The sequence below is a fragment of the Anas platyrhynchos genome, chromosome 1 (assembly GCF_047663525.1).
Source record: "Anas platyrhynchos isolate ZD024472 breed Pekin duck chromosome 1, IASCAAS_PekinDuck_T2T, whole genome shotgun sequence".
In the NCBI taxonomy this organism is placed as follows: domain Eukaryota; kingdom Metazoa; phylum Chordata; class Aves; order Anseriformes; family Anatidae; genus Anas; species Anas platyrhynchos.
The window spans coordinates 40,938,197-40,957,994 of NC_092587.1; the positions used below are offsets into that span (position 1 = coordinate 40,938,197).

General features: G+C 37.0%; 1 protein-coding gene across 18 annotated transcripts in view; it reads left to right on the plus strand.

Moving 5' to 3' along the window:
• The window catches only part of NAV3 (neuron navigator 3), a 275,094-nt gene that overhangs the window by 62,729 nt on the left and 192,567 nt on the right, over positions 1-19,798 (plus strand). For all 18 annotated transcript variants that reach the window (XM_038172953.2, XM_038172943.2, XM_072035141.1 and 15 more), the window contains exon 2: positions 19,068-19,185. In XM_038172953.2, the coding sequence (XP_038028881.2) occupies positions 19,068-19,185 (118 nt within the window). The remainder of the gene's footprint in view (positions 1-19,067; positions 19,186-19,798) is intronic.

Genomic DNA, 19,798 nt, shown 5'->3' on the forward strand with positions numbered 1-19,798 from the left:
CTTCTGTAAATAAAATGTGTTTGTAGGCCCAAACAAATGTCCTAGAAAACTGATCTAGGAACATTTCTTTCAGCAAATTATCGATTTGTTTGAAAAATGGGCATTGATATTTGAACTGATGGCAGGTAATTGTACTGATAATTCCCTTTCCTTTCTCTCACCAAAGATGTAAATAGAAATAAATCTTTCCAGCAGCTCTAGGTATTATGTATACTCTGTTTAAATTGAGCTGAAAATGCTGCATTGAAGTATGACCCTCTCCCTGAATATGTTCCCTCAGTGCAGACTCTGAAGAATGCGTTATTGTGTCACCAAATGAGTAATGATATACAGCTTAAGTTGGGCTTTGCATGATCCAGAGCAGCACTAATACCAGATAAGGTGGTTATTGCTCAGAGGTTGCCCTGGGGAGGACAGCCAGTCTAATAGGAGCACTGTGCCTGCTGGTGTGTGAGGTAGGGCTGTGGATCGTCAAAGCAGGTGTAACTGGGCATTGCTTGCAGCCAACTTACTCATGAAAACTGCTGTGAATGCTGTAGAGGCAGCTGGCACTAGCTGGAGCAGTTTTAAGGCTATATTAATTAATGCCAAAATATTGGCCTGATGCAGATTTGGCTGAGCATCAGGGGAGAATGCAAGCAATTTATTGTATTCATCTGTATGTCCTCCGTTTATGTCATATAAATGCATTAATGCTGCTTGACATGTTTATATTTTTGTATTGAAAGGATGCATAGCTCTACAGTAATTTACTGCTGTTACTTTATTTCTCATATTTAGTTTATTATTTCCATAGATGGAACAAATTTATCTTGATAGAAGCAATTCTATCTGTTGACAGTGTGCTATTTGACTTTTGCTGCAATGTGGTGTTTTGGCTGTAAGATTTAATATCAGTGTTTCTCAAAAAGATGGTCTAAGTTTAATGCATGCCTATAACAAATTATACATAGGAATAGCTTACTTGTGTTTGTCCAGAACTGAGTTGACCGAAAGTCAAAAAGGGAAACAGCAAATAGGCTTTTCCAGTAAAATCTGGAAAGTTGAATAGGATATTTTTGTGTCCATAGCACATGTAACAACTTATTATTAACATCTAAGAATCTGAATGTTTTATCTTATTAAGAGTAAGATATTTTTTTATGTCTGTTTTCCAAATATTTTTTTTAATCCTAAATTTTTAAATCATTTTAACTATTGACTTCATACTGCATATGTTTATTTTTTATTTATTTTTTATTTTTCATTTTTCATTTGTTATTTTTATTTTTTATTTAAAGAGCAATACACTAGTTAGAAACTCTCTGATGTTTAGTAAAGATGAGAGCATGTATTATATCTTTGTTACCTTGTCTTTTTAATAGAACATGGTAATACCTAATGTAGTTATGTGGTTGGCGAAAAAGATGTGAACAGCTGTGCACCTGAGGCCTCTGCTAGAATAACAAAGAGCTGATTTGCCATCAGGAAAGGAGGGGGCTATTTAGGAACTGAATTGTTAGACATCTAGTTAGATAGGTATGTTTTACCACTTCATTAATCATCATACCGCCTCCTTCAGTGTGATAAGCCCCAAAACAGAGCACTTGCCACGGTATGAAATCCTATTCTCAACAACTTTTCCTGTTATTTTATTCTTAGCCTTCAGTTCCTACTAAGGGTTGATACACTTATTTGGATGCGTGACCAGCTTGTATATATCAATATATGTACTAGGCTTGGGATGCTTTTTGATTGTGCAGTTAGAAAAACAAAAACAGAATTGTAAGGTGTGAATATTTAGGCGGTCACTGTGTCCCTCTCAGGATATTTGTGTCTCTAAAAGCTCCTGCTTTGCAAATTTGTGCTGTTTCTCTCTTCAGGAACAATTTAAGCCAAAAAAAAAAAAAAAAAAAAAAAAAAAAAAAAAAAAAAAAAAGTATACTGTTTTCAGTTTTGTCCAAGTACAAATCAACATATAAATTGCTGCATATAAATTTTCACCAAAAGTAAAACAGCCAGGATCTGCTGCACACTTTTCCTTTCTATAGATCTTCCTATTCCACTTACAAATATTTTGCCAGATGTCTCCAGATTCAACCACAGAGTCACTAACTTTAGTCATGCAAAAAGTAGAAATTTAATTTAAGTTTTCTACATTGCTTTTCTGGTTACTGAAAGACATCTTCAGAGATTAATTAGTTCTGCTTGTATCCTAATACAATGAATTAAAATGCCTACGATGTCCTGATCTCTGTGCCTTGCCTGCTCATGGAGCCTAGATGCACACCTCAGGCTGGATGCCTCCATTTTGGATATCCTTTGATATATTCCATTGCACTTAGTTGATACACTGATTGATCTGAGTTACCCAGGTATGGGAGCAGTGAAGGGTATAAGAAGACTGAGCTAGGAATATGTGCTGCTGCTGGATGTAGCCCTGCTTTTCCAGAGTTCTCTTTCTGTGAGAAGACCTGTTGCTGTTGTTCACCTTCATCTCCTTTGTCATTAAGCTCCAGGATGAGTGTCTTGCATGAAGTGGGGCTGGGAAGTGACCTAACTTCCCCACCATGGTCCCTGCAGCTCCAGTGACCACCCTGAGTCACCCTGTGGCTTCAGTGCCACCTCCAGAGCTCCCCTGCCCTGCTCCAGCTCTTACTGCACTTCTGGGGTGCTGGGCTTTGCCTGCCTTGAACTGATGGTGATGCCTGACCAAGATAAACATGTTAAGGAATTCCACCTAACTCCATATCAACAAGGATTAGGGCAGCACAAAGTTCCGAATAGAAAGAAATAGATCCAATGTGGAAACAAATAAAGTTTTTAAGCATCTGTAAACAAGACATCATCAGATAGTACCATAACATCATTAACATAACATAACATCATTAGTACCATAAGCTTACAATAAGCTGTGATGAACACTTCCATTTGTGTAACAGTGCCAAATGTTTGTTTGGCACATACAAAGGTATGGTTTGTTTGTTTCTTTTTTTGTCTAGCTCCAGGCCCTGGCTCTTTCCCTGCAAAAATCCTTCTGTTTATATGTTGTCTTCATCAGAGCTATTTCTGATTTCTTGTGGTACAAGTGAGAGGAGGTCAAAACCCATGTACATGTTTGACTTGAACGGCTAGTAAAGAGTTCAGATCCTAGTATGTTATTCCTAGCAGAAGGAAACAAACAAAAAAAAAATAGAAGTGGAAATTTTAATGCTATTTTCTATCTGACATGAACATGAGAAACTCTACTATCTTACAAGGGAAAAACTAATAATCCAGAGCAATGTCCTTGCCCATATCTCTGTGTGTTTATTCTATTTTTCTGCACATTGCTGTTATTCAGGTTATTCTGCTATTTCTGTTTTTGAGTTTTTTGTTGTTGTTGTTGTTGTTGTTGTTTTTTGTGATTTTTTTTTTTGGTTGTTCCTTGGTTTTGTTTCTGCTTCTTTTAGTCATCTCTTTTTAGTTTCTCTTTGTCCATCTCAATGAAAACAATTCTAACAAAGTCATTCTGCCAAAATTATTTGAATTTCTGAGAGGCCTTGCAGTCTTTGCTTCATGCAAAACCATATGCTTAGCCATCTCTTAGAGATATACCTTATATCATAATTCAGTTATATCTGAAATGATACACATCCAACTTTCATAAAGGAAAAAAAAAAAAAAAAAAAAAAAAAAAAAAAACATTGAGGAAACCTTTGATACAAGGATTTTTGATTCAAGGATCTTCTTTCCTAATTATTTTCTTTCTTGATATTCAATAACTGTACATTTATAAATATGCATATAAGGCTATATAAAATACTCCCTGTTTGTGTTCAGATTTACTATACTTCGTAGATCAGTCCTACATGAAGCAGTGAACTGCTTTTTAAGGCATCTGTGAGAAGTAGCTGAACAAAATGTTTATTACATTACTATGTAAATGATAGAACAGTTCTACAGGAAGATGTTTTGAGATCAGCAGTGTTTGTTGTTGTTGTTGTTGTTGTTGTTTTGGTTTCGTTTTGGTTTTGTTTTTCTTAGTTCAGGTTAAAGGTAAGACCAAATACAAGTGCTGTCCTCACTGCAATGCCACAGCTCCTGAAATTTCTCATCATGCAAGAGTATAATGAGAAGTGTTGCCTTTTGTTTGTTTGCTTGCTTTTTTCTTATCTCTTAGGTGCTTTCTATACCTATGTGCAGTTTATAGCTTTTACTGTGAGCAGGTATATCTACTGCCAGATAGTTTTATGACTATAAAACTTTCTATTTAAAAAGGGGACTTTTAAAATATTTGTCCCTCAGATTACATGAACACATTAAAGGAACCAAGTGATAATGGTGAAGTGATAGCAAAAATAGTTTTTTATGCAAAAACAGGAGAAATAATTACTAGGAAATATAAAGCAGGAGAAATATTTATTAGGAAATACTTTCTCTCTAACTTGGTTCTCTCCAGGAGGAAGACAGTTTATTCTTCCCAAAGGTGAATGAAGACAGTAAGATCAAGGGGTATCCTAAAGCTTGAGGATGATGGTATTAGAAAGGAGAAGAATTAGTAAAAGCTCGTGGATACAGAAGGACACAATGAGGGTAACTACCATTTTTGAAAGGTTGCTGAGGCTTTTTTGATGTGGTGCTCAAATGGACAGAGCATTTCCAGTCTGTTTGCTTGAAAGTACCTCTGAGGAGAGGTGAATGTCGAAGCCCTGCAGCCCCAGGTTCCCCCTGGACCACTTTGGGGTTTAACAGCTTGTTCCCCTCATGAGGAGCAAGTGGGCAGGTTCAGAGCAGGCTAGGCTGCATTGTTCCTCATGGGCCATGTGACCACTTCATGGTCACAAATTGGCCATACAAACTCATTCAAAGAGCCAGCACCTTCCATCCAGGAATAGGGAAGAGCCCAAAATAGCTTCATTAATGCTTTAAAGGAACATTTACAACTTAGGCAATGGGAGAAAGAAAACTGTTTGTTTCTCTAAGCCTTTGTTCTGCCTCCTGACTTTGAGTGAACTCATACATGATGTTTGTTTAGAAGTATTTGGGCTTCCCTGCAACTTAGATTCTGACAGCTTTCCACATAAAACACTTGCTTGTACCAAACTCAGATGGCCCAGTCAGTTTAATAAAACATGTAAGAAACTGGGCAGGGCATATCTAGTCTCAGATGCTGGCACTGCATGTTCCTGTGAAGGGCACAGCATAGGAGTTGCAGAGGTGTCTTCAGGATGCATCTGTGGCAGGGCTTGGCCAGCAAAATCCATGCTCTAGTTTTGGTGAAAAGTAATTGAACATAAAAATATATGTATATATATCCTTAAATGATTCTGATGAATGCCACCATACTTTTCCAAGTTTGGTCAAGTGTTTCACATTTTGTATTATTATTTTTTTTAAATTTAACTTCTCAGCAAAAAGATCACCCTGCTTATCCTGTACAGCAGAGAACCAAATATCAACAAAGTCCTGCCTGAATGTCACCCACCAACATGCAGAGAGATTCCAGCACAGCTTCTTTCATGCCTAGCAGCAATAGGTTAGCTGTGCACACAACAAAGAACTTGCACAACTCTATGAATTGTGCTCCAGCATCACACCTTCTCTGATTGTTGTTATTTCCCTGCACATGGGATTGCTATTCATTCTGCTGTTAGATTCATTATGAACTCTGTTTATATAGTGTGTATGCAATGATTGCAGTATACACACTTAAAACGATCAGATGAAAAACAACCTATCTGTGAATTTAAGAAATTTTCTCAATTTTGGCTTTCATCAAGTTGACAACATGCAGTTGTATGTGTATGCTGTCATGATGAAATGTGTCCTTTGCTTCATGTCAGATAAATTTGGAGGAGCTTTTTATTCTGCAGACGGTTTTTTGGTTGAACTTCATTGCAAAGTTGATTGTGCAGTATTGTCATGTCCCCTCTATCATTGTGGTTCTAGTGTGATTGGAATTTGAAGTATGCTACCATAATTAATTGAAATATCCCGTTCTTAAGATAATTGTTTACAGGACTGTGTTGTATCACTAAGTATGATTGTGAACTTTTTAACTACCATTTTTAGGACATAATATCTTATAATGGCTTACATGACAAGACCCTTTACTATCCATATACTATACTCTGTATCTTACTGCAGTATTTTCAGACATTTTACAGTGTTACTTGGGGATCCAAATCCTGCAAGTTTGTTTTACTTACTGTTTGACTTGTAGCAAAGTCACATAGTCCTGCAGTCTTGTATAAATAGCTGTTTTCAAGAAAATACTTCTGTGGATGTAACCCAGTTGAAGAAATGCAGTACCTTCATCTATACAATACAGAGAAACATAATATTTTGGGAGAGACTCACTTAAATCTCTCTAGCTGAGTTGGGATTGGTTTACTATAAAACCACAGACTAGAGAAGCAATTTGCCCACTTTAATTCTTCTTTTAGTGTTTGGAACATCTTTTTCAGTCAGAGACATAGATGAAACTTAAGTGCTTCAGCAGATTGTAGATCAGAGCTTGAGACTTAAGAGTTTTACTGCTGTGACTCAGGAATAATTATTAGACAGATAATATCAATACCATTGTAACCTGTAACAAGTTTATGACAGTAACATAAAATGAAACTGTAATGTAAGTATGGGATTTTATTGCTGATAGTGAAGTAACCTGAACCTGCCTAAGGAAGCTGAGAGCAAAGCCATCTGGTGTAATGTTTGAGAAATCTTTCTGTGGGACTGCACAACTCAAGACGTACATCAGTTTATAATAAATTCAAAGTTCACTTTCCTCTCTAATGTGTGGTTCCCAAGTGTACAAATTTGTAAAATAAAATAAATAAATAATAATAATACAAATGAAATAAATAAAAAATACATTAGGGTTCTAAATTGTTTTCAGGAAGTTCCTTCAAAGCATTTCTCCTTATATTTCCATATTTGCATCAGAAATGAGAGACATTCAGTGGGTCATGGTAAACAAGATACATTTTTGTTACCAGTGGTTTTCAAGAACAACTGTGAGAATAGAAGGAAAATTTTGTTTTAAAGACTATTCAGTTCCATACTTATTTTATGCATTAAATAATGTAGTAAACAGTTGAACTTCTAACAAAGGGTGTCCTTTGCACAGTAATTCCTGAAATATGAGATCTCCCCACCTCCTCCAAAAAATTTATGTTCCTATGACCCACCTCACTTGCATTTTAGGTGCCTACATCCATCATTCTCATTCTCAAAACTCCCACTCAGCAGCTGCCTATTTTGGCAACACTCATAGTCCATCCATAGACATCCCAGGTTTTTACATTAAAGATCTGTACAGACTTGAAATTGTACTTCTGAGAATTCTCACAACCTGCGTTGGCTTGACAGAGTCAAGCACCTTACCAGCAAGGTTTATTTAAAGGGCAGGTGAAATAAGCACCTGCCTACTGTAACAAATGGTTACGGTTGGCCAAAAAAAAAGGACAGTGTGCCACAATTAAATATTCATTGTTCATTGACAGTAACTGTTTATTTTTAAAAAATAATAATAAAAAAAATACACACACTCAAAAAAGAAAAAAAAAGGAAGCAAGCATGATTAAATTATTTTTATATTAATTTATTAGGGAGTTGGAAGGTTAATGGCAAAGTCAGCAAAATCAGTTTTGCTTATCTACCAGTAGACTAAATGCAGAGTCCACAGAAGTCCTCAAAGTGATACTCTGCATGCCCTGTGCAGCTGTGTAGGCTCTCCTGCAGTGCCAGCCTCCTCACAGACAGAGCTACCTTGGGAGCTATTGGTGCTGATAGTGCCATCCTGCACTATTACGTCCAAGAAAAATACTCAGCATTTCTTGGGAAGGGACAAAAGATGGTAGGCTACTAGTTTAGGCAGTCCTTTGGGAGAAGACCTGATGCTCCTTTCACCAAGGATCATTTCTGTTTCTCACATTAGTGAGACAAAATACAGAAGGGGTCTTGTAAGGAAAGGCTGGAGCACAATCTCTTTTCTCCAAAATGAATGCTGTAATCTCTAGCCAGCAGAGTTATTTGTTTGTGTTTTCATAGAGTTCCTTTCTTCTTCATCCTCTGCTTCCTGCTCACAGCTTCCCAAATCGTGAATTATTTTCTGCATAGTGGTGTGGCTGCAATGTGAATATCCCTTCCCTAATCCCTTACAGAAGCCTTTAGTCCCAGGGTACCATTGTGTGGGAGGTAGAAGTTATGGATTTAATTAAATTTAAAGGCAGTGACCCTTTAAAGTGAGCCAGTCAATCCCTATCCTTAATTTCTAGTCTGTTATCCAAGAGTCAAGGGTATCACTTGAGTGTATATTTTAAAGAGAAACATGGGACAGTGAGTGAAGAGTTGCAGATGTGGAGCAAAGTCCCTTGAGGATGATGGTAGTGTCCTGTGTAAGGCCAGTCACGAGGATGTGGAGAACAGACCTCAAACTCAAAAATACCGGCTATTTTGTGGTATAGGAAAAATTGGCTTGGCTTTGAAGTTGAAAATAAAATAAAATAAAATAAAATAAAATAAAATAAAATAAAATAAAATAAAATAAAATAAAATAAAATAAAATAAAATAAAATAAAAATAAACGTAGAGATAACTAAAATTTGTACTTACATATCAGGCGGTGCCTATAGTAAAAGAAAAAAAAAAAAGAAATATGTCAGGTAATTGCTGGGCTTCAATTTCAGATAGCTCTCTCAAACCCCTGTTTTCTTCAGGTAATAGCCTCTTGCCATCCTTAAGATGTGATAGACTAATAGACCATCTGATTTGCATTCAGTTATATGACACTTGTGTACCTGGAGTCAGCAAAAACAAGTCCTAAAAATCCTGCCATTCAGTTTGTAAATACGTCCAGATCTGGAAGTATTTTTTAGCTTCAGTCTCACACCCTCTGGTCATTTCTCTTTGTGCCTTGAAATTCACATCATATCAATGAGATGTAACATTAAGAAAGAAACAAACAAACAAACAAAGTATTTTATTTGTAGAAGGAATAATACAGATATCATAGTTTGGATATTAGTTTGAAGCAATAGTGTCCATTGCTTACCTAGAGTTGTCCAGATAACTATAAACCTTCCCTACCTCAAAGCCTCATTAAATAACTTGGGTGTTCATTTCTGCAAGGGTGGATCTTTACATAATATCTAAGCTTTGATCCTTCATAAATGGCTTTGAAATATGACAGAAGGTGTTACATATAAACTTCACATCATTATTCGTTTTAACTATTATCCATTATTGAAACCTCCTTGGTGTCCAGAATTATATATCAGAGTAGTAATATTCAGCATATGAATGTGCTAGTTTATTCATTTAAAAAAATGCTTTAATTTAAGTGGTGCATTTATCTGTTGCTAGATTTATTTTGTATTTTTTAAATATGTATATAAATATATGTATCCTGAAGTTGCTATTTTAATACTGAGCTAAGAGGGATTAATTTCATACTGAGCTAAGAGGGATTTTTTTTTTTCATTTTTTTTCAGAAGTAAATAGCAGGTGAAAATCTTTTGAATCATGAATTGTTGATGTTGCTTTGGGGGGCAGTATACTCCTATATGGTGTGTAGCAGAACACCAAAAAGTGGGTATATGTTGGAAGATTTCTATGGGAGATTTCAGGTAGAACATAGAGGAAGAACAGGTACAAGGCCAGAGAGACATCCCTTCTTGAGATACTGCCTTTTTCCATGTGATGTGCAGCCAAAATTCTCACTAAAAGTGTTTAGGCAAATCTCCCCTTTTATAAAAGAAAACAAGCGGGTTCACAGTGTTTTGATTAGGAGCCTAGACTCTTTTACTTTCCATAGGATGATTCTGCAAGATCTTGTTGTGTTACAAAAGCTATATATGACCCAGGGCTTTTGGAAATAAATGACGAAGAATATAATGTTGAATCCAACTTAGGATGAAAAGCCTTCTATTGTAAAATTTATGATAATATTATTATATTCCCTTTGTTATTTAAGATTATTGTCTGGCAGAATTTACTTCATACCTAAAACATATTGTGCTGGATGATTGCTAATTTAAATATTATTATCATCAGAATGGGCAGACCTTTATTTTGGGCAATGCTTTCAAAAGTGATTAAAGGGAAATAAATACTGTGGAGGTATTCCTATTGTATTGAGCTGCATCCTTAGTCTTTCAAATCATAAAACACTGATTTATATTGCTTAAATTGAAGAAATATGCACGTAGTCTGTCATTTGTGTATTAATACTTTCATTTCTCTAAGTTTCAGCAAGGCAGAAAAAGGCAAAGTACTTGCGTACTGATCATTACAACTCACACATCCACCAGAAAGACCTATTTCAACAGAACTGAATGACAGTGAGAAGAGGCCGAGACCACTTACACCTGAAGCCATTGACATATTTAGATGATAGTAATGTTGTGTTACCTTTAGCATCTGATAACTGTGCTAAATGTGTATAATGCATTTGATATTAAATTTAATTGATATTAAAATTATGGAGTTAGTGAGAAGCAACAGTCAAAGACCAAAGAAAAGTTAAGCAGAAGTTAAAGTGTCTTGTTATGAAATATGCAGCTTGGAAAGCAGAATTTATTTTGTTTATTTTGATTTGCAAAATCATTCTTCCACATGAGAGAAAACCAAACAATTCAAATTACTTTCTAAGCCTCAAAAAATACAAGCTGGATGGAGACATTATATTTAAAATTAGTTGCAGTCTTACTTGCCACTGTTTTCTTGCAACAAAAGAGCAAAAGTATTTCTTCATATTTTTGCATTTTTATATATCAGAAATTTGCCTTCCCACACTTAAAAAGAAGTGCTGGAAAAGAGGGTTATTTTGATCCTTGGGCCAAGTTCTTTAATGCCAAATCGCAGCGTGGAAAGGATGTCTCCATCCAAGTTATAAATCCTTAAAATGAGCTTTGATGGAAAATCTGGAGGAGTTTCACTGTGGAATCTCTTCAGCTCCATGTGAGGAGCCCTGCTGCTGCTTCTCTCGGGCAGGTGCCCCCTCCCCCTGGGAATGCTCTGGTGGCTTATTGTTTTTGAATAGGGAAGAGCAAGGATGTTTTTATTTGCAAATTACTTTGTGATTTTCAGGTAGGTCTGAGTATTTTTCTCTGCTCTTCTCTGTTGTCTTGATATTGGTGAGCCACAATGGAAGCCTATGCCAATTCAGTTCATTTTTGCCTTTACAGAAAACTTAACTTTTCTTACTGTGCTTTTGTTTAGTGAGTGTAGGACCAGCCATGAAACTATCCTAGAACTGACAAGATATGTATCAGACACAAGTTTGATGCAAGCTTATTAAAAACAGTATCCCACTCAGCAATAGAATGAGTCTTCTGGTGCAGAGAGCCATTATTGCTAGCTTGGATAGCCAGAAAAGTAGAAATAAGGCGTGCTTTTTTTTATTTTATTTTTATTTTTTATTTATTTTTTTTTTTCTTTCTCTCTCTTCAAGTGCATGTGCATATACAGGAGAAAGGAGTTTGATTTCATTTATTTATATTTGAGAAGGCAATGTCCTTTTTGGTCAAAATAGTGTCTTCACACTTCACCACTATCAAAACCAAAATATTTCCTCCTCTTGTATTTGTTGCTTCTACAGCATTACAACATCTTCCAGAAGCATCTCATTGTATGTCCCACTACACTGGACAGTCAGCTCCGTTTTCCATCACATCCTCCCTCTTCCCCATCCCTTCTGGGACACACATATGTGAAGAAGGGTTGGCTTGAGGGAAGCCTTCCGTATCTGAACTGACATGCTAAGACACACTCACTTTCTGAGTGTTGTCTCTAGGCCTAATACTTAGGCCCAGTAGGGAATCCTGGTCTTCTTCTCTTTAATAAAATTAACTGCGATACTAGTTTGTATCAATGTATTATGTAAAAGCACTATTGAATAACAGGTCCTGTATTTTGTTGTATTTTCACTAAAATGATGCCAAAATGTACTTTAAACTTGAAAAATATAGCTAAGTAAGGGGTACAGGTAAGTAAATGGAGTACTAATCACAGGATTGGCTGTTTTGGAGGCTTGCTCTGCATGGCACTTAGCATCATCTCCTGTTAATTCAGGAAGCTCGAGGCCAATATTAATAACTGTGGTGTTGTTGCTCTCTTAACAAGTCTCTCCTCACCACAGCACATGTCTGCAGAGACCCAGCCGTCTGCCTGGGGCCTCTACAGCTGTGAGTATCTGGCTCCTTCCTGTGGCACTTCATTGCTATTGCACATTGCTATTGCTGACGAGTAGCTGCAATAAGCTAGTAAACTAGACAATGTGTCTAAACTATAAAGCAAATTGGTATGATTCTTTTCGAAGGGTGAGCAAATTATTTCATTCTAAAGAGTTAGATTTTGTTTAATTTGCAATATACAAATCACTTAGCAAAACTTATGCACACAGACACACAAATACACACTCAAAGGGACCTACACTGTTACCTTTCACCTGGCACAGACACATCACAAGCCTTGCCTTAATGTCACTGGTGAATATTGGCCTCAAAGACATATTAATTCGGAGTAATTCTGAGTTGGTAGAAATGTGAGGAAAGAGACAACAGTAATCAGTGCAAATGTCATTTGGGTGATTAGATCACAAACTCTAAGTGAAACTTAGAAATATAAAATGGCCTCACAGTAGCTGAATAAATATCTGAAGATTGCCAGTGATTGTTGAATGATATGCTGTTCATTTTCTTTGCTGGTATTAGCAAAGTTTTATTTCATTTAATTGTATTTTTATATGAAGATTACTGGATATACGATGCTATTTGCAACATAGAATTGTACTATAGGGATTCTGGCATTTTAGTTAATTTCTATGTATTGCTCTAAATGGTTTCTATTCCTTAAATTGTAATTGTTCTCATTTGCTCACTGGGATTCAGAAACAGGGTTTCTGGAATGTCATTTAATACTCATTTCATTCTGTTAAATGAAGTGCATTGTCTTCCACCTTGCCTATAAACTAAGTCATTCTAGTTATATTTTCTGTCCATATATTTTTAATTGTGTAAATATTTTTCCTTGTCATGTAATTTGCTCAATGTTACAGAAAGTGCCACCCCCAGCCTCCCAGTTTTACTTTGAAGCACATGAGTTGGAATGTGTCTTCTATAGTAAGTTAAATCTTGACATAAATCAGATGCTTGATCTGTCTCTTATGGCAGTCTAATTGTGTGCCATTGTTTGCAAAGTTAGCCCTTTCCCTTGTTAATAGCAGGAATTAAACTAATAGATCAATCTTTTGCAGCCCAGGGAAATAACCTTCAGTAAGAAAACATTTTAAAGCTCAGATTCAGCTTTCCAGTTAAGTTTTCCTTAGTGAAGAGATGAAATGAAGGCATCTCTTTGCAAAGTTTTCCTCACCCTCTTCTAACACTAGTCAGTGCATTGCCCAGCTTCTCTTTATAAATGCAAGCAGCTTTGGGGACACTCCAACACATGTTTTGTTACCCACAATTTATTGGCCAAGAATAGCTCTAAGTAGAGTTGTGGTCATGCCCTCTACCCTGGCAAGTCCCCTTCATCAGGGACTCTGGGACTGTTATGTAGGCCCTGTTGGGTATTCAACATCCAGTTTAGGCCACACACTGGAAAACAGCCCAGGAAATAAATATACAGCTTTTGCAGCCCATTTCATAGCATACTGGAGAAGAGCAAAAACAAGGCATCAATCTCTTCTTGTACAAGCATGACTTCAACAAGTGTCTGTGGGTGAAAAGCTCTAAGTGCAATCAACAATCAGTTGTCTCTGATGACCACATTTTAAGCAGAATAGATACACTTGTAATTCACATAATACATTTATTAAGTTAACAATACCATATTTCTACTTTGGTTGACTGCTTAAATTCTTATCTTATTCAGATTTTTATTTTTATTTTTTTAGAGATTTTACAGATTATCAAATATATGTATATAATCTGAGAACAGAATAAAAGGCAGAATCCTGCTGTGTTAAGAAGTAGCATTGTATATTGCTATGAACCATTGCAACCCAGGTATTCTGCAGCAGCTAGCAACATTCTTTGTAATAGCTAACTTTTCCTTCCATTTCTCCAGTTCTTGTTTGCTACAAGATAAAGGAATAAAAACTGACAAAGTGTGGGAAGCTTGCTGATGCCAAAGGCATCCATTTGGGCAATGGAGTTCTTAAAAAGCATCCCTTCCAGATGACAGAAACATAAGGCTGATAATGTGCACAGAAGAAAGCGTCAATGGACAGCATTTCAATTCTTTTTTACTAATGAATGAGGATACAGTTGTCTTCTACATCATTTTAAAGGACAAATGCTGAGAAATGGATACTCTCCATTGATTCCTAGATATCTAGGAAGGAAACTTTTTCATATAGTGGACAAATATTTAAATATTGCTTCAAACATAACCTATCCTTCTAAATGGCATGGAAATCTGTCATAAGGTCTTGGCATAACTCAGCTGGCTGCAACTGTTGTTCTTCCCAGCAGCAGTGGCACATAATTGCATGACAGTGGAGCACACTAAGTATGGAAAGCTGTCTTCTCGATAGCAACAGGAAACCATTCTCAGATCTGAAATTCTAGAGTCTGTAGCAAGCAAATAAAAATATGCAGAAGGATCCTGATTCTTGAAATATACATTTTTGCACCATGCCTATTTATAAAAGAGCTTGATAAATAAATAATATATATATATATAAGAAATTATTGCAACTCAGAATATCTGGGTTGTATTCCCAGCTCTGCTTGCTCTTGAGCAAGCCACGTTCAATAAATAAATAATAATAAAATGAAAGAAATAAAAGAGAAATCTACCAAGAAAGCCTTTATAACTCAGTTTCAGTTTCCCCACATCTTACAGAAAGTCTCGGGAATCTTAAATAATAGGGGTGATCTCATTTTTGTCTGGAAAGCATGTTGAGATGAATTTGTGGAAGATGCTTACAAGTGTCATGCATTATTATTGTTTTAGGCAGACTGTATGAAATCCATTTGACATTTCCTTCTTAACATTGATTGTGGGTGGTAACATTTCTGTATTAATTTTCAAGAGGATTCATTGTAGTTCTGCCTGGTGTATAATTGTCTGTTTTATGATTAAAGAATCTTCTAAGAAAGTCAGTAACTTTCCACACTTTCCCACTAGATTAAACTAATGTATCATCAAGTGTTTTGTTTTATTATTGATCCTGCCAAGTAGCTCTCCTGTGTTCCTTACAGCAGCGTATGAAGTATCGAGGTGAAGTTCATAACTATATTTGGGTATTGGAGTTTATTTTCTGTACTTTTTGAAAGGTTAGCATGACATGCAGTTGAGGAATGCTAGGGGAAACCATTGTTAACACGAGCAGGCTGTGCCCAAGCTCAGATTGCCCCACTGAATTCTGCTTTGTGTTGCAAGTGGTTAAATCATCCAATACCAGGATGCAGCTTGGACCACACAAACTCAGAATCATCTCTCTTCTGTTATCACAACTTTGAGACTAGTCCTCTGCATTGCAGATAACGGCAACTCTCCTGTGTGTCACCAGTGGCTGGAACCTAGCACTGAAGTCAAATACTCCCCAGTTGGATGTGTCTGTGAAGCGTAGTGGTAGAGGAGGAAGTTTGGGGAGGAAATGAGTAAGCCATCAGCCCATCCCAGCCTGTAGCTGTAAGGCAGGGACACTGGGCCAAGCAATGAATCGGGGAGGAAGTGTTGCAACAACTTACCCTCCTGTGTGCCTTCTCTGGAACAGCTCTGAATAATAAATGAAATAAAATAAATAAATAGAATAGAATAGAATAGAATAGAATAAAATAAAATAAAATAAAATAAAATAAAATAAAATAAAATAAAATAAAATAAAATAAAATAAAATAAAATAAAATAAAATAAAATAAAATAAAATAAAATAAAATAAAATAAATAATAAAATATTTTGGGGAAATGTTACTGAACAATTAGTGCAAGACGTAATGATATATTGCTAGTTCTGGAAAAGGATCATGCACAGCTCTTCCTTAAAGGTGCTCAGCACCCAATAACAGGGGAGTGCTAATACAAAGAAAACCGTTGCATAAAGTTACCGTTTTTTTTATCTTGTGGTCTGTGTGACTTCTCTTGGCAAAGTGAATAATGTCAGTCATGACACTGGAGCTTTTTGTTGTCTTGAGGAGTTTAAGATAAAATTACAGTTACATTGATACTTAAAAACTGTGAAGGCGGTTCTCTATTTCCCATGGTATTTGCACCAGAGTATTTCATGTAAAAAAAATATAGTGGTGTACATACATTCTTATAATTTCATGTGTCTGTCTACATGCTTCTCATTTTTTGCAACTGACTCCTGAGCAGTTGGGTCCCTGGAAAAATTAGATGAATGAAAAGGGTGTCCTATGGGGAAGGGGGCAAACTGAAGCAAGTGGTGACCCTATGGAAAGAGAGGAAATTAAACATGACATTCCCCTGCCAACTGGGTATTGGTTTGCTCTATGGTCTCTGTGAACAACTCTTCACATTTTATTTTTCTTTTAAAATACGCTTGAAGTGGAAGAAAAACTCTTTTACCACTGCTTCCTCCCACTCTTTTTTTTTCATCATTTCTTAACTGTCAAAGTACAGGCCATCAATAATTTCTTGTGTCCACTGATGTGATGTAGATTATCAACTTTTGTGTACACACCACCCTTATCTATGACATTTAACTTTAATCTCTGGTATTTACATTCTTTATACTTTCCACTTTTAAATATACGAAAAAAGAAATATATGAAGGGTGGGTGGGTGAAGTCCATTCTTTGAGTATTAGATACTTGCACAACAGCTGCTAGAATGAAATTTCCCTGGCTGCTTAGTGAGAGGATAGTTCAAATTGTAGTCAAAATTAGGATTGGTACACCAGATTATGTGTGGGTGTGACAAATGAAAAAGGAAATGCTTGGTATTTTTATTTGTAGTACAAAACTAACCCAAAATAATATCAGTGGGTATTAAATTCTGTATGTTCCAGTGGGTCAGTTTCAATGGAGTACAGAAAATAGTTCAGCTTATGGTAGTTCAGAGAATTCTCATGAGACTTTATTTTAGAAGAATGACTGAAGTTGAAACACTAGTAGTAAGGAATACATGATGCTATGGGTGTGGTATGTGCCTTTTATCCTCCTGAATTCATATTGTTCTAAATTTGTTAATACCATCTTTAGAGATTCACAGTAGCATTCCTTATATTTATTTATAAACACTGAAGAAACACTTTCTTAGCTGCAATGGTTTTTGAAAACCATTTTACTGGAGTCTTTCATGTCACTCACCTGTAAAAGTGAAAAAAAAAAGTTTCAGTCAGTGAAAACAGAGGTGACCAAAGAAGACTTCTAGCTGCATAGGGCAGTTTACATCCCCACCTAGCAGCAGAATCCTTTGGCTATGGGAGACATGAATCCTCTTCCAGTTTAATACTATGGAGTTATTTAAAGTCCTAAAACTGTCAAGAAAGCTGTGGCAAAACAGTTGGTGATCTACCTACAGGAATTTGTGAAGAAATAGGAAAGACCAAACCAGTTGCAATTCCCTATGAATTTTACTGAAGAAAACCTGTGACAAAGGGACTCGTGGCAAATGAGTCCTTCTGATATGAACATGGACTGAGCAGTGATACTTTCACTGGCTGGAAAGTGGATGTTGGTTCTCTGGGTAAGATTTGGGACTGGGAATTTCATCCACTTTCCCATCGCAGTCCTGCCACAGATTTCCTTGTTGAACTAAGCAAGTAGTTAATGGCTTTGGCCTCTGTTTTTACTGTTCACAAAATGGGATTCTGATCCCTTCCTCCCGAGGGTCTGTGAGGTTAAGTAAAAGGATGTTTATAAAGTGACCTCATATTGTTCTTATGGAAGAGGTGCAGTTTCAACAATTTCAAACATAACCTCAGCATAGAGTGTAGTATGGATAATACATTTACTTACACAGCAATGCTGCCATGCATATATGCTTTCTTTCAGTGGTCACATGCAAGGATAGCAGGATGATCTGTGCAAGTCCTTTCTTGGGGGATAGGGAGAGGGACCACAGGCACCTCACTGATAGCAGTCACCCCTTGCTGCACTGATGCCCTGACACTGTGTGAAAACTGGGTGAAGTTTCACTAGTCCACACTGCCCCTGCCTGCTGGGAAACATTGAGGGATGGTGTGAGCACCTCCTGGTGAGCACTGTTCCTGCAGTGCACATGGGATGGTGTCCCTGCCTCTCCTTCTTACTCTATGTGACCGTGGTTCCTGTTGTGCACACCCCTCCTCTGTTAGCAAACATGCTCCTTGGGCACGTAGATACCTCCATTCTTAACTCTTGTTCTGCTTTCAACCTCTTTCCCCTTTGCTTTGGTTGGTGTAGTTCAGATGGTACTTTCTAAATTTCTGTCAATGAGTGCTGTTTTTTGTGCTGTCTGTTGCAAAGGCTTTTGTGCTACTTGGTCTCACCATTCCCCCCTCCTGTTTTTGCAAAGAAAGGACGCAGCATATTGCCAGAATATACTCTCTAATAAGGCTCCTGGACAGTTGTTGCTTTCAGTCTCCATGCACACTGCGACACACTGAAACATGGGCAAGGGAACAAATGAACCGTACAGAGCAGAAGAGTGTGACTACTGCAGAAAGTGTCGTAGAGGCACTGTCACAGGCAGGATCATGAGAGACAAACCAATGAACTCCCACCAAAACATAGGCGCACGTTTCTGCTCTCACTTTCTCTTAGGCAGCCTCCGCGTGTAGAGCGCGTGGAGGGGCGTGCGTGTAGGTAGGAACACGGTGGGAGGTGGAATTGGAGCAGACGTGACTGATTTATGGCAGGAGTTTCCTTTACAGTCATAAGGGGAATTTTGCTTGGTCACAGCAAGCTTGAACCCTCATGAAACGGAGTGAATCATTTGATGTTAAAATAAAACAGAAAATGCAGGGGGAGGGGCATGGCTTTTTTTTTTTTTTTAAATAACGTTAAAATTGTTTCCTTTGGTGCTGGCTTCTTAAATTGGAATGTGATCCAGAATAGTTCTTGTGTGCAAGCCAACATTTGTTTTAAGAATTTTTATTGTCTTCTTTCCCGCTCCCCTCTCTCCCTCCTGCCCTCCCCTCTGCTCTGCAGATTTACACTGACTGGGCTAACCACTACCTAGCAAAATCTGGCCACAAGCGGTTGATCAAGGATTTGCAACAGGACATTGCAGATGGAGTTCTGCTAGCAGAAATCATCCAGATCATCGGTAAGCTCAGGGTTCAGAGAAGCACTGAGAGCTGACTCTATGCATGGGGGAATATATAATTCAAGTTGAATGTATTTAACAATAAGATGAACCCTGAATAATACAATTTGACTGGGTCCATATGTCTCTGATATTTGTGTGGTTCATCCTTGTCTTAATTAAAAAATATGTTTATGTGAGCATGTTTGGAAGTGGCTGTTTAACCATACTTTAAATGGCCAGAACTGTATCTTACACACTTTGAATTGTCAGAAATGAATGCTCCATTAAACCATATGTCTCCCATGTGTGCATTTTGTTAGTTGGAGTGGTTCATACTTTCTGGGCTGTCTTGAAACTGTATCCTGACCCTGCAAAGACAATTGTGGAAGATTTCATGTCAGCAGTTATTTTGCAGGGGCTGAAGAATTAGCAGCGACCTCCTTCGCACTTCCCACTTTGCATGATTTGGCATGTGGAAGCAACTGCTGCTAACAAGAGTGTTGTTACTGTGCGACCGAGCTTTACTTAGAAAGGAGCTCTGTGTCAACAAAACCCTGTGCACTTTATTGCTGTGTCTTTTCTGCTCTTCCTTTTTTTTTTTTTTTTTTAATTACTTTTTTATTTTCTTTGT